Source organism: Vicugna pacos, chromosome 4 (assembly GCF_048564905.1).
Source record: "Vicugna pacos chromosome 4, VicPac4, whole genome shotgun sequence".
NCBI classification, from domain to species: domain Eukaryota; kingdom Metazoa; phylum Chordata; class Mammalia; order Artiodactyla; family Camelidae; genus Vicugna; species Vicugna pacos.
This window is the reverse complement of record NC_132990.1, coordinates 34,611,983-34,625,825: the sequence shown is the minus strand read 5'-3', so window position 1 is coordinate 34,625,825 and position 13,843 is coordinate 34,611,983. Positions and strand designations below refer to the sequence as shown.

General features: G+C 42.5%; 1 protein-coding gene across 8 annotated transcripts in view; it reads left to right on the top strand.

Moving 5' to 3' along the window:
- The window catches only part of SMARCA2 (SWI/SNF related BAF chromatin remodeling complex subunit ATPase 2), a 160,286-nt gene that overhangs the window by 66,667 nt on the left and 79,776 nt on the right, over nucleotides 1-13,843 (top strand). For all 8 annotated transcript variants that reach the window (XM_072959542.1, XM_072959544.1, XM_072959546.1 and 5 more), the window contains 4 exons: nucleotides 3,021-3,128; nucleotides 3,749-3,835; nucleotides 6,940-6,986; nucleotides 9,245-9,411. In XM_072959542.1, the coding sequence (XP_072815643.1) occupies nucleotides 3,021-3,128; nucleotides 3,749-3,835; nucleotides 6,940-6,986; nucleotides 9,245-9,411 (409 nt within the window). The remainder of the gene's footprint in view (nucleotides 1-3,020; nucleotides 3,129-3,748; nucleotides 3,836-6,939; nucleotides 6,987-9,244; nucleotides 9,412-13,843) is intronic.

Here is a 13,843-nt window from a genome sequence, read left to right as displayed (position 1 = left end):
ATGCTTGTGATAGCGCTGTTCTGATAGTAAGTGAAAAATGGAGTTCCTGCAAATTACAGACAGACACATCGTCTAAGTTCCTGTGAACATTTCCAGCAAATGTTTTTCAGATTACTTTTTGGACACTAACTTTTCAGTGCCTTAGAATGTCTTTTGAGCCCCTTAGCTCTACATTTTTTTGGTTAGATTTGGGTATTTGTTTAATATGTTTCTGATTGTATTTTGGAATCACACATATTGGGAGTTCTAACTTTCATTCTCTTAAACATAGATCATTTGGCATTGTACACTATTTGTTGTATGAGTTAGTTTGATGGGACTTTTCTCTTTAGACGAGCCAATTCTGAAATGTGTGTTTTGCATCATTGTGTTTTTCTGTGTAATAACTCTGTTTTTTGGACAGATTTGGTTCATCCTGTTCATTTTTAAGTGGAAGTTGGCAAGATAGTGTACAAAGTTGATCAGTTTGCTGTGAGAGAGATTTGTTCCCTAACCCCCTGTTCATTAGCAGTCTGAAAACATTACATATTGACAAGGTTCTTACACCATGTTTATCCCAGCAAAAGCCTAAATACTCAGGTATTGTATTTTGCTAGTGAATGCGTCTTGGAGACTGGATGCTGTTGATATTTCTTTAACTTCCTGTGGTCTTGGCATCTCTGGATAACCCTCTTTCTGTTCAGTGTGGACCTGAGTTACTGAATGAGCTGGAGAATGGGCACAGCGGTCATGTGACTGCCTTGAACAACCTCCCAGCGTACTGTAGCTGTGGTCCTGCAAGTTGCAGAGCTGGAGTGTTAGAGGTTTTCATTTGTCCCATACCCCCGTTTGTTACTTTAGAAGAGCTATAAAAGGCAATTAACTGAAGTTCTTCATTTATTCATTCTGTAAAACTTCTTCATCTTGTTTACTTATGTCTAGAACTGGCTAATAGAGACAGGCTTTTAAAAACACACATACACACACACACACACACACACACACACACACACACATTGCAAGTTGAAAGTATGCCCTGTTTTAGGAAAATCCTTTATATAAAAATCCAAACTTTTGCAGTTTATAAGGATTATGGGGTGACTGGTCACAGCAGCTGTCAGATTCTAGGGATGAGCTCGCCTCTCTGCTGACCTGGCTGCTGTGGGGATGGTTGACATCCCTGTCTGCGTGGCCTCAATATACATGCATCCTGCTTCCCAGACTCCTTTTCCGCCAGCTCTCAGCAGCAGCTGACTGACGGGAAGGGGCTGAGGGTCCCTCATGGTGGATCTCCATCTCTGACCGCACTTACAGGCAAGCCTCAGACGTCCTTCCCACGCTCAGGAAGGTGTGCGCAAGCTGGCTGGCAGGGAGGCCCAGGTGAAGGTGAACATCAGGGCGGACCTGGGAAGCCTGAACGTCTCCTTGGTCATCCCCAGCCTAGAACTTAAGAAAGTGGAGTGTGGTTCAGCGCTAAGTGCATTGTTACATAGCGGCATCAGTTCAACCCAGTCTGATGCGTGGGTACCTCATCTAGAAAATCCACACCCCACTAACTGTGGCTCTCTCCTACAGCTCTTGTGTGGTAAAATGAGAAAAGGCACGTAGAGCTTGTTTGCACGGGGCCTGGTCCATAGAAAGAGCTCAATAATATTCCCCTTAAATCTCATTTTTATCATTATACTTGTTAACGTCTGAGGTTGTTTAACATTTTTCTTCGCCATGATCACGTTTCATTGAGCACCAATAGCTCTTGAAAAAGTCAAAGTACTTTAAAAATATGACATGATCAGGTATATGAAACACCAAGCCTGTGCTAAGTGCATCCTTATTCATTAAACTTGGAGATTTTTTTTTCCCCTCGCTGGCCATGAAGGTTGTTGAAAACTAAGACAAGTTTATGGCAGGTCGCTTGCTTTTCTTAACTTTTCTGCAAAAGAGCCAGCCTTTCTCGAATCTGATCTGGTGCATCAAAACTGGTGGCAAAAGGCTATTAATGGCGGTTCCATCTGGCCTGACAGGGTCCTTCTAAAGCAACAATTGAATGAATATTCAACTTCTCTTCATCTGTGACCTTCTCATCCTGGCCTTCGGAGCCGAAAATAACCTGGTCATTTTTCATCAGTTTGTTGAACATTAGGCAGCTTGCTGATTTGTTTTTAATCACTTTCTGCAGATTTCTAGGCATTTATTTGATGTTTATTATGAAAATTGTGCATTTGTATTCTGGGGATTTTTTTAATAAAGAAAAACAATGATAGGAAATAATCAAGGCAGATCTTATGCATTAGGAGCATGCAGGTGTGTGGGAGGCCACCAGCACGTGAACTCCCTTTACCTGTTTTCAATTGGGTTTTCCTGTGATTGCAGATGGACACGCACAAGGCCTTGCTCTAAAAAAGATGGTCATAAAGTTGCATCTGATTGTGGATTAATTCCTTTCCCTCCCCTGGTATCCTCACTGGACAGTATCCTCTCATCTTTCAAAAGCAGAGGTTAATTACGTTTAGTCAACCTAGGGCTCTTCTAAATCTCCTTTTAGGATCAGCATTGGGAGGTAGCCACGTATGACCATCTAAAAAATGTTTTACAAAGAAAATCATAGGTTATTGGCCAGGCACTGTTTTTCCTAAAACTATTATGTTCATGTGAAAGGGGGTATAGTTGAGAAGCAGAGGAAATACTGAAAAACAAAACAAAACAAAACTCTGTATTGAACTTCTTTGAATTTGAACAGTTTGCAAGCCAGTTCTCTGTCTCTCTCGGTCTCTGTCTCTCTCTAAAATATGGAATAAGTCAAGAAATTTCATAGCCTCTATTACGTATAACCTTTCTAAGGTCCCTTTGTCATAGTGGTACCTTCAGCACAGATGGCTGTAGTCCCCTCCATCACCACCACTTCCCACCCCGCACTTCATGAGAAGGGGAAAGAGAGAGAGCTTCACGGTTCCAGGAGTGCCACCAACAGCCCTGTCTCAACAGTCTTAGAACAGGCACCTTCTCTCTCCTGCTCTTACCTGCTTGCTTTTCTTTTTCCCCAGGTTGAATATGTGATCAAGTGTGACATGTCAGCTCTGCAGAAGATTTTGTATCGTCACATGCAAGCCAAAGGGATCCTCCTCACAGATGGTTCTGAGAAAGATAAGAAGGTGCGTTGTGGAAGATGATGCTACTCAGGCTGCCACCATGTGTCTTCTTGCGGCTGTGACACCGGACGCTCCCAGCAAGCATCGCAGCGGCTGCTGATTTGTGGAGAGAAATTGCTGGGCCTTTTTTGTAGCTGTTGTTGCTGCTGAAGGGAATCTCTTAGCCTTTTAACTGCACACTGCATTGGGGCAGTTAGAAATAAACACCATTTTATGTTTGTATCTCCAAAGTAGTTAGCTCTGCTCAGGTCAATTCTGCACAAAATATATGTGCCTGAGGATGGGGTAGCATTTTAGAAGGTTTTAAAATCCAATTTCATTTCCTGGGCATCTATCTGTTCGTGCTTCTGTCTTCCCAGAAGCCTAGGGAATAGACAGTTATTTCCCAAAACCATCATCCGGACCTAATTCTCTCTTATAGGATAAGTTAGTCACAAGGAAGGTGTTGTATCTAATTCAGGAACTACGATGTGTGAGTAGCGGGAACTTCGGACCACAAGAGGTGGAGGCTGTTGAGAAGACCTGTGGCTCTTTGCTCTTTCTGTGGAAGCCTACTCTTTAAAAATTGGAGATACGTGATCCAGTTCATAACTTCTGTTTTGACTCTCTTTGCTTGTTCTTAGGGGAAAGGAGGTGCTAAGACACTGATGAACACTATCATGCAGTTGAGAAAAATCTGCAATCACCCATATATGTTTCAGCACATTGAGGTGAGTCTGCATTCTCCGCTGTGAACCTGATCCTGATTGTACTAGTCCTCCTAATACTACGTAAAGCAAAAATTTTGTCCTAAATAAATAAATAAAATGGTTAAAATGTGTGTTGAAGTTGAAACAGCACAGCCGGATAGCCTGACGAGCAGAATTAACAAACATGAAGTTTCTAGTTATGGCTTCTCATTGGCATCACGCCCTTGAGCATCTGGAATTTTATGACCTGAGGTTTAAAGTAGCGCGAAAATGTTGTAAGCTACAGCTCATTATGTGGGTTTGGGTAAGTGCTGTGAATTGCCTTGTTATGGTAGGAGCTCTGAAATTGAAGATAATGATGACTACCTCCAGCTTCCTCAGAAGGATGCTGTGAAAAATATTAATGTATTTACACCTGTGGAAGAGAAGGATGTTCTTGAAAGATTTTCTCTGTAAAAGTCGCTGACTTTAGTCTGTTACTGAGGTTTATCTTTCCTTCCTGGCTTCTGTCATGACGATGTAAATCCAGGCTTTTATCCTGATGCCTCTGGTCTCTAGGAAGCGGTGTTTAGGGGCAGGACATTTCCTGCCCTGTTCACTACATGGAAATGGGTTTCCTAAGTGGACAGAGTTTTACCCCAGTAGGAATAATTGACTTGAGCGGGAAGGAAAAGGAGCGACAATTGTAGTCTCCGCTTTTCAGTGTCACTTCGGGTGCGGGTGGCGTCCGGGGCAGGTACTTGGCAGCGCCTTCTCGTTTCCACTGCAGGTGAGCGGGAGGCTTGGGGCCGGGCACTGCAGGCTCCCTGTCTGCACTGGTTTGTTAAAACAAATAAGCAGAAGGTTCTAGGAATTCATCTTTCAGGAGCATATTCTTGGAACTGGGACTTTGAAATATTCTTGACTTTAAAGATTCTTTTTTTTTTTCTCCCTTGTCTTTGGTAACCGTGCTTGTTAGGTAAGAGTATTCATTGCACACCCTCTCCCTGTCCTAGAATCCTGTCCCAGCTGTGGCGGGAAATTAGAAAGACTCCTGACACTGCTGTTGCCTTTAAGCCCTCGAGGGCAGCACCTTTTATAGAGTAGAAAGTCCTCGATCTAAGTAAAATTGGCTATACCAACACGGTAAAAGGGAGGGAAGGGTGAAAGAAGGAAGGAAGCAAGGAAGGAAGGAGGGAAAGAGGGGAGGAAGGAAGCAAGGAAGGAAGGAAAGAAAGTCCCACCAACAAACCTATTTCGACACGTAGGAGAAGGAGAATCCAGTGTATAGTGGTGCGTCCACACCCCAGGTCCCTTTTTACCTGTCACCTGGTGTAAGTCACTCAGCGTCTCCAAGCTATAGCCGACTTGACCTGTCATCAGGTGGTAATAGATTTTAGGACTGGCAGAAGGAAAAAGTTTTGAAGCGTCAGATAAACCAGTAATGTAATAAACGGGATGGAAGGGATCAATTTGTGGGGAGTGCTGTTGGGTTGGGGGAGCCAAACAAAAAGGTCTAATGATGAAAATGATTGGGGTCATGTCAGGTTAACCTGTCACCCACCATCTTACTGTTCCTAAAAAGAGTTTAAAGATACTTATGGTATAGAGGGGTTTTAGGACTTAGAAATTATGAAAATTATGTCATTCGTACCTCATTTTGGTTATCGGACAAAGAGGATCCTTTGAAACACGCTGGGCCATGTCGGGAAAGGGGAGGACACCTCCCATCCTCAAGCTTCCATCAGGAGCACCTGGGAAGAGTTGGGGCTAGGGGGGTGGGCATCAAAGAAGCTAAGTTTAAGCAACATAACGTGTCCTCCAGTGCCTGCATATTTACATTTGAAGTAGCATTCAGTAGAAAGACGGGGTTTGATTTGCACTTTTTTTTTTAACGTGCAAAACTTTCAGGAGCATATTCCTGGAAATGAGACCCACAGTCATTGGCAAAGGTATCACAGTGGTGAACCAGAGATGGTGTGTGCGTTTTGCTTTTGTCTTCGCTTTGTTTGTTTGCACGTCCTTTGTTCTTACCACATCATGTCGGGAACCCAGTCGGCTCAGATGGGCTCGCTGCCTCCCTAGGGATCTTCAAACCAGATTTTTTTAAAATGCTGCTGATACCTGACCTTGTTTCTGTCCAGTGACACAAACCATCTTAGAGACGGGAGTGGAACCTAAAGAAAAGGAAGGAATGGCCACCTTCAGAGAGGGCAGGCACGGTTCTTGGAGTCAGGGTCGGGGCTTTGGCCCTGGTCCATCGGTGTTAATTTTGCTGCAGGGCCACATCTGGAGGGGCTGGGCCTTACCATAAATGACGAGCATGTTTGGGAGCCGAGCCCAGAGGGAGAGATCTGGTCCCCTTGGAGGAAAGCTTCGGTGCTCAGGGAAGGAAGGGGAGCAGAACAGGGAGCCAGCTGGTGGCTAATGTGAAGGTGTGACATGCCCTTCTTTTGGCAGATGGTCTCCCTTTCCATAAAGTAGGAATGTGAAAATCACATGGAGAGCAGGCATCTATCTCTTCCACAGGATCAGTGAGGAGGGAAGGATGTGATTAAGTTCTGTATTTTAAAAGCGAAAGCCGGTCGCCTGAGAGGTGGTGTGCATTTAGGGCCTTACTGACAATACAGAAAAACACAGTGTGGACGGGACGTTAGGATTTCACTAAACTGAGGTGTGTAATACGTAGTACATGTGTAATCATTGTTACTTTTACTGTTAAGTATTTCAGCAGCAGATTTCTGTGTCACATTAATCTTGGTTTGCTTCTGTGCAGCTCTTCCTCTAGTCTAGACTCTAAGCTCCTGGCTGCTTCATTTATCTCTGGATCCCCAGTACCTACCTCGCTCAGCTCTGGGCCAGGGAACACTTAACCGCTGTCTGATGAGTGAACTAACCTGATCATCTCAGTATGAGAGTCTAGAGACGCAGAAACTTATAGGATACATTTCTGGCAGGACTATAGTCTGAATTCAAAGACAGAGTTTCTGGTTCATCCTGTAACAAGTATTTTCTTGCTTATTCATTATTTTGTTTAACTGTGCTCTAGAAATAGATAGGATGACTCCACTATAAAATAATCATTAAGTGAATAATTACATATCTATTTTTTAAAATACTTTTCTCCTTTTTTTTTTTCTTTAAAGGAATCCTTTGCTGAACACCTGGGCTATTCAAATGGGGTCATCAATGGGTAAATCTTATATTTTTTTTCTTCCAAAAAATAGTTTACTGGTCCTACCTAAACTTTTCTCTCTAGTGCTTCTTATCGCACATGTACATACTGCCAGCCTCCTCAGCCCTCCTCTCTCCTCAGTGGGGGATACAGAAGTTGTTATCAGCATTCTTTTTTATTTGACTGGCATAAATTACTACATGCCTTGAGCAAGTGGCTGTTCAAAGGACATAGATCTCCTTTAATAGACTTAATAGTGTCCTAGTGTTCTAAAAACGTTGTCAGAGCTTCAAATGGTTGTTACTTATAACCAATAGTGTAGCTTGGGTGCAAAGAGAATTTATCATATTAAATTTCAAGTTGATATTTAACATTAACGTGCATGAGAGGAAAGGTCTCATCTGTTACACACGTACAGGAATTTGTTGTCGTGACTTGTTAGAGTATGGTCCATGTAAGACATGTTTTCCATTAGCACTGGACGTCGAAGAGCATCATGTCTGCAACACCAACAGAAAAGAACCCTGCATTAACAGCAAGTCTCTCTTTTGCTTGTTTGGCACCAGAGAGAATTTATTATTAGGATAAAGGGGTCATTCTTGGGTCCCAAGGGCAGACTGTCACTGGACTAAGAACCGGGAACTGGAAGCCATCCAGAGCCAATGGCATCAGGCTCTCCTGTCTCTCCTTTTCTCCCTTTTCCCTGGGTCCTATGTTCACGTCAGGTTGGCTAGGGTTGCATATTGAAAACATGGCCTCGGGGTGTTTGGAGGACAGTTCTCAGAGCAGGGGATGGACGTTGGGAAGACATGCACTTGAAAATGTGTCTGTTAAATGTGTCATAAAATCTGCCACCAGTGATACATTTCAGTTTTACAGACTGGACTGCACGTGCACTGGTGAGTTTCCCCAGCCCTACAACCAAGCTTAAATAATGTAACACATCTCTGTTGATAAAAGAGAAAAGTGGTTTCTCGTGGAGGAAAAAAAAATCCTACTTTAGCTCACTGACATTCTTCTCCATCCAACAACACTCTACCATCATATTTTTTACTTGAAATTCTATGTAACCCAGGACTCTGTCCCCTCGCTAATCCATTCTTTACAGTGAACATGGTAATCTTTTTTAAAAATGTCAGCTCTCATTAGCTCCCTGTTTAGAACCCATCAGTGGCTTTCCATTGTGTTTAGAACTAAAGCTCAGAGTCCTCCAGGATCTGTCCTCACTTCCACCCTCTTCGTCTCTGCTGGCATCTCCCAGTGTCTTCCACCCTGTCACTTGTGCTTAAGCCACACACACCATTTTTTCAATTCCTCAGACTCACCAGCCTCTTTTACTCCTCAGGGCCTTTGCACATACTTTTCCCACTTCCTGGCATCTCCTCCTATCCACTCTCAAGCCCCTCCTGTCCACCTGGCTGCCTTTTGCCCTTTATTTCAGGTTTTAGCTAAACTGTGCTCTCTGCAGCAGGGTCGCCCCTTGACACTCTAAACCAGTAGCTGGCAAATTTTTTTGTGTGCAAAGGGCCAGATCTCAAATATTTTCGCCTTGGCTGGCCAAAAAGTCTCTGCACCTGCTCAACTTGGCCATGGTAGCGTGAAAGCAGCCTAGGCAGAGACGAGGGAGCGTGGCTGTGTTCCAATAAAACTTTATTTACAAAACAGGCAGCAGTCCAGGGCCGACATTTGCCAAACTCAGTTCTCGGCTAAAGAAGATACCACGTGTTGCTCTGAGTTCTCAGAACAACCTGCTATTTTTCTTTGTCATACTTATCACAAGTTGTTAATTACCCCTTTGGAGGCAGGGGTTCTATTCTGCTTATATACATGCCCAGCATGTGCTCAGTGCACAGTAGGTGCTCCGAGGGTATTTGAATGAGTCTTATGTGCCCTAAATTAATCGTTTTATACACTGAGTAAGTGGGGATATAAGGAAATAACAACACATACATGTATGCATGTGTTTGAGAGGGAGAGAAACAGGGAGAGAGAGTGGAAAGAAACAGTGAAGGTATTAGGAACATGAAAAGGTTTCTTTTCCTCTCTGGAGTCTGCTGTCATATCTAGCATATATGATGGGTTTGGTAGAAATACATTTTCTTTTTCCGTGAAATACCCTGAGTTGTTCTGGAGTGGCTATCCATTTGTTCATTCATTCCACAGTTATTCATTGAATGTTTACGATGTACAAGGCCTATATGAAGAGCAGAGGTGTTCTGGATCCTTCAAGAAGACAGCAGTAATACTGTCTTCTTGTTTTGCATTTCTGGGTTCAGGGCCGAGCTGTATCGGGCCTCAGGAAAGTTTGAGCTACTTGATCGTATTCTGCCAAAACTGAGAGCGACTAATCACCGCGTGCTGCTTTTCTGCCAGATGACGTCTCTCATGACCATCATGGAGGATTACTTTGCTTTTCGAAACTTCCTTTACCTGCGCCTTGATGGTGAGTGTGTAAGGAGTTAGGCTCGGGAGCCACACGCTCAGGGCGCAGGGATCACGGGCACTCGGCTCCCATGTCAGCCCAGAGAGGGGGTCAGAGCGTTGAAGAATTAACTGGCAGGGTGGATGCAGCTTCTCTCAATAGCGGTTTCTGTATCTTCCAGTTTAAAATAAGCTGAGATCATTTGCACAGCTTTTTATCCCACATGCAAGCCAAAACCAATAGACTTAGAATCATTTATAAGAACCACAATTAAACTGAACTAAACTAAAATTTAAAAAGCCCATCTTGCCCATAGGCTTGTCTTACCTGTGTACCATACAGAATATTTCGGTAAGTCTTCAGCTTTTCCCGCGAAGGCATATTTTAAGGGGGTAAAGGCTATGCCTCCTCTCTTTGGTAACACTGTAGTGGTTCACTTAAGATTCTATCATTAAAGCTTCTCTCTTTGTCTAAGTAAAACACATCTACATTCTACCTTAACAGAAAGGACTTGATGGTTTCCTGGATTTTGCAAACTATGGAATATATTTGCCATAAACATAGGCAAATTTAAATACCATGTCCTAAAAAAAGTAAGAAAATGTAAAAGGAAGGAAAAAATGAACGTAGCGATACTTCCTAAGTTGCTGTTTGTTTTTGGATGGTGGCCCTAATATTTTAGAGATTAAAGATATCAAAATTTTCACACTGTGGCAAGGGATAACATTTTCAAAGAGTGGTAAGTAGGAGTGGAGCTGATGTACAGACAGGATGGTATTGAATGCTGCAGTGTTATAAATAGCAGTTTTCATCCAATGCAATATTCAAGTCATTGTTAAATCAGACATTTAAAGTTTATGTTCCATTAAAAGATTTTGTTTTATTTTCAGTCCAACATTTTGTCCCCCTTTTGTCATGAATTGGATGTAACTGTGTGCACATCAATCTCAGACCTGCCGTATGCTGTCTTACTTGAGTTTATAAGTGAATTCTCCAGAGGGTCTACCTCTTAAGGGCATTATTAACTTTTAAATGAATTATAGCTGCTGACAGACTTGATTTTTTAAAAAATCTTTTAACCTCTCCCCCGTAAAGTCACTTAAAACAGATGAATGGTTAAGAAAACGTTAATTCTGAATTCATGGCCGTTATTACCATCCACAGTGTGTTTCTGGCAAATCTGCCATGTCTTGTCCTTTGACCTGATCCATTGGTCCCACCTTGTCTGTGAGGGGAGAGGTCAGTCCTCCTTCAGCATCCTTCCTTTGAAAGGCAAGGCCGCCTTCACTGCCACTCGGGTGAGGGCTCTGTTTTCCCCTGCACGTACCGGCCCCCACAGGTGTCCTGCTGAACTGCTGTTCACTGCTTTGTGGCATTTCTTGTGGGAATCTCAGCTCTCTGGGGACTGCAGCCTTGGACTGTTTTGAGTCTTTGAAACTGGCAAGAAGTGATTTCCTTGAAACAAAACTCTCTGATGTTTTCTCGCCAGCTTGAGAGAGTGAGTACCTTTAGTAGCCTGTTGGTTGCAGTCCTTACTGTTCTTAATCACCATAGTCATAAAAGCTAGCGTTTGTGGAATGCCTGCTACGTGCCAGATTCCAGGCAAAGCACTGCACGTACGTTATTAATTTAATTTTCTCAACACACAAGCTCCTCTTGTCCCCTTTTACCAAGGTAGGAACACGATCCCCACTTAACAGGTGAGAAAACAAAGGTTTAGAGAGATGAGTTCATGTGCCAGAGGTTACATATGAAGCAAATGGTGAAACCAGGTTCTACCTTAGATCTGACTCCAGATCAGGTTAGATCAGTTTTAGCAGATCCAGCCAGGTATATCCCATCTCTGAAAACCCAAGCTGCTTCCCTAGGGGCAGCATTTTAAGAATAACTTTGAACTTATTTCAACATTTTTAAAATTGATTAATTGAAAATGACCATTTCAAGAGAATGAGCCCTTCCCAGAACATCCACGGCCATCCTGTTAGATTGGAGGAGGCAAGAAAGCAAGTTCCATTAGGTGACACCGACGGCACTGAGAAGGTTGCAGGGTCCTCCACCTGAAGGAAGCAGCAGCCATTTATCCTGGAGCTAGGAAGAAGTGATGGGCAAATACCAGTGGATAAATCAGCACACGCACTTCCAACTGTACTGCCCCCCGGACACACCCCCCTTAACCCAGCTGTTCCAAAGACTTCAGATTTTTCACTGCTGAATTTGATGTCCCAGATTTTCGACCTAGGGGGAAAAAATTTGATGACAGCTAAGTAGATTTTTTTCTGCAAAGATTATGGTTGCATGAATAGATTTAACTACTATTCCATTATAGTCTTTGTTTTCACTGGAAATGACTTTTGAGTGAGAGCAAGTGGTGAAGTTACATCCCAGTAGACAACATTTTCCAAAAGCAGCTGAAACAAAGTTAAAATGAGTAATCATGAAAGCCTGGCCGTGTGTTCCTTCCGGCAAATTCTGCAATTTTCAACACAATTGCCCTTATTATTAATTGTACTCTGGGTTATGTTCTCAATCAAAGTCGAAAAGAACATGGACTCCATACACTTTAAATCCTGTGCCACCTACGGATAGCGTTTATTTGCCTGGTAAAGCCTGACACGGTAGTTTGAACCTCCCTAAGCAGTATTCCAAAGATTGCTGGTGATCAGCAAAGATCTTGGCTAGGGGGACCTTTGACTAATGGAAATAGTTAATCCAGCAAATTCTGAACCTTGTAATAAGAAAGACCATAGCTTTGTGTGGAAAGTGATTTCATCATATTTTTCCCCTCTAGCTTTATAATTTGTCAAGTTGCAAGCTATGTATACAGTTTAAATACACACCAGATACGTGGTCAGTCTGTCTGCTTGCCGTATCTAGCATAAGGCCTGAAAACGCCTTTGACCGGATAATTTTGTTTCCGTTTGTTTCTTTGTTTTTTTTTTTTTCCTCCAGTGCTTTATTTCACATTTAGGGTTATTTCACCCCAAGTAGGCATATCCACTAATTAGTTTTATTTGTATCTTAATGCATGTGATTGTTAAGTGATTATTTTTCCATTCAGTGGATTAAAAGTGAACTTCTATCCTCATAGTATATAGATGCATAGCTTTTGTACCCTGATGCCAGAAAACAGATATAGTAGGCCCCTTGTCAGTTGGTATCCAAGAGGGGGATTGATTCCAAGACCCCCACAAATACCAGACAGAATCCACAGATGCTCGAGTCCCTGATGTAAAGCAGCATTGTATTTGCACGTAACCTGTGCACATCCTCCCATACACTTTCCGTCATCTCTAGATCACTTATGGTACTTAATACAATGCAAGTGCTCTGTGAATAGTTGCCTGTGCTCAGCCAAGTCCAATAATGCTTTTCGGAATTTTTTTTTCCAAATACTTTTGATCCACTGTTGATTGAATCCCTAGATGTACAACCCGTAGATACAAAGGGCTGACTACCATTTTCTCTGGGAACTTCTTTCCCCATTTTAGAAGTCTTTTTCTTTTCTTCTTCTTCTTCTTTTTTTTTTTTTTTTTTTTTTTTGAGGTTTCTGTGGCTTGTCCGTTAGTTTAAGGTGGAGGATAAAATGTGAACCAGTAATCACAAAATCACTGCACCTGGACAGATGGTGTAGCAAAAAGGGCTCACAATAGGACGGAACAGGTCTTCCACAAGCATTGTGAACAGATAGTGCACCATGATCTCAGAAAGCCAATTCTGCAAATCCCAGAAAAAAGGGTACCACATGTTTGAAACCTCATTTAACAAAACACATTTTGTGTCCCTCCCCCAAAAGCTAAATTCTTAAAACTCATCATTGTGGGATTTGACCAGGTTTTGCTAACCCTGAAATCTGATTTGGAAAGTAGAACGAGCTCTAAAGAACACGGACAAGGAGAAATCCCAAATCCTCTTGTTTCTGATTCCCATTTGCTGTTTCCTGAAGTTTTCTTTTTCCCTCCTCAAGAGGGAACTTATTATTTTTATTAATATGAAAGACAGATCCCCCAAGTGTTTGGGAACCTGAACCCTGACAGTAACTTGATTCCATTAGCTGTAGTCACTTAAATGTTTTAATCCTCTGAAATAAATTGCTAGTATATTTTCATCCTTAAAAAAAGAATACCATGTAGAAATAATATTTGTATAGCAGGCAGTTAGGGACTATCATGTAACATGCATACATATTTCCCAACAGCCTGTGGCCTTTTTCAAAACTCTGTAGCTATACTTTTCTGGTGAAATATGTTCAAACAGAATTTGGTAGTTTTTCCCCCCTCTTTCCACGATGCAGTTCGTGAGATGGCCAGGTAGATACATTACAAATATGTGCTGTGTGATTGAGGGGCTGGTTTTTGATGCCATTATGGGACTCTTTGTGCCCTAAAAGTGAGTGCCATCGTCTGGGGTCTGGGACTCTGCTTGTTTGCTGTTTTGGAGTCTCATCAGACACCAG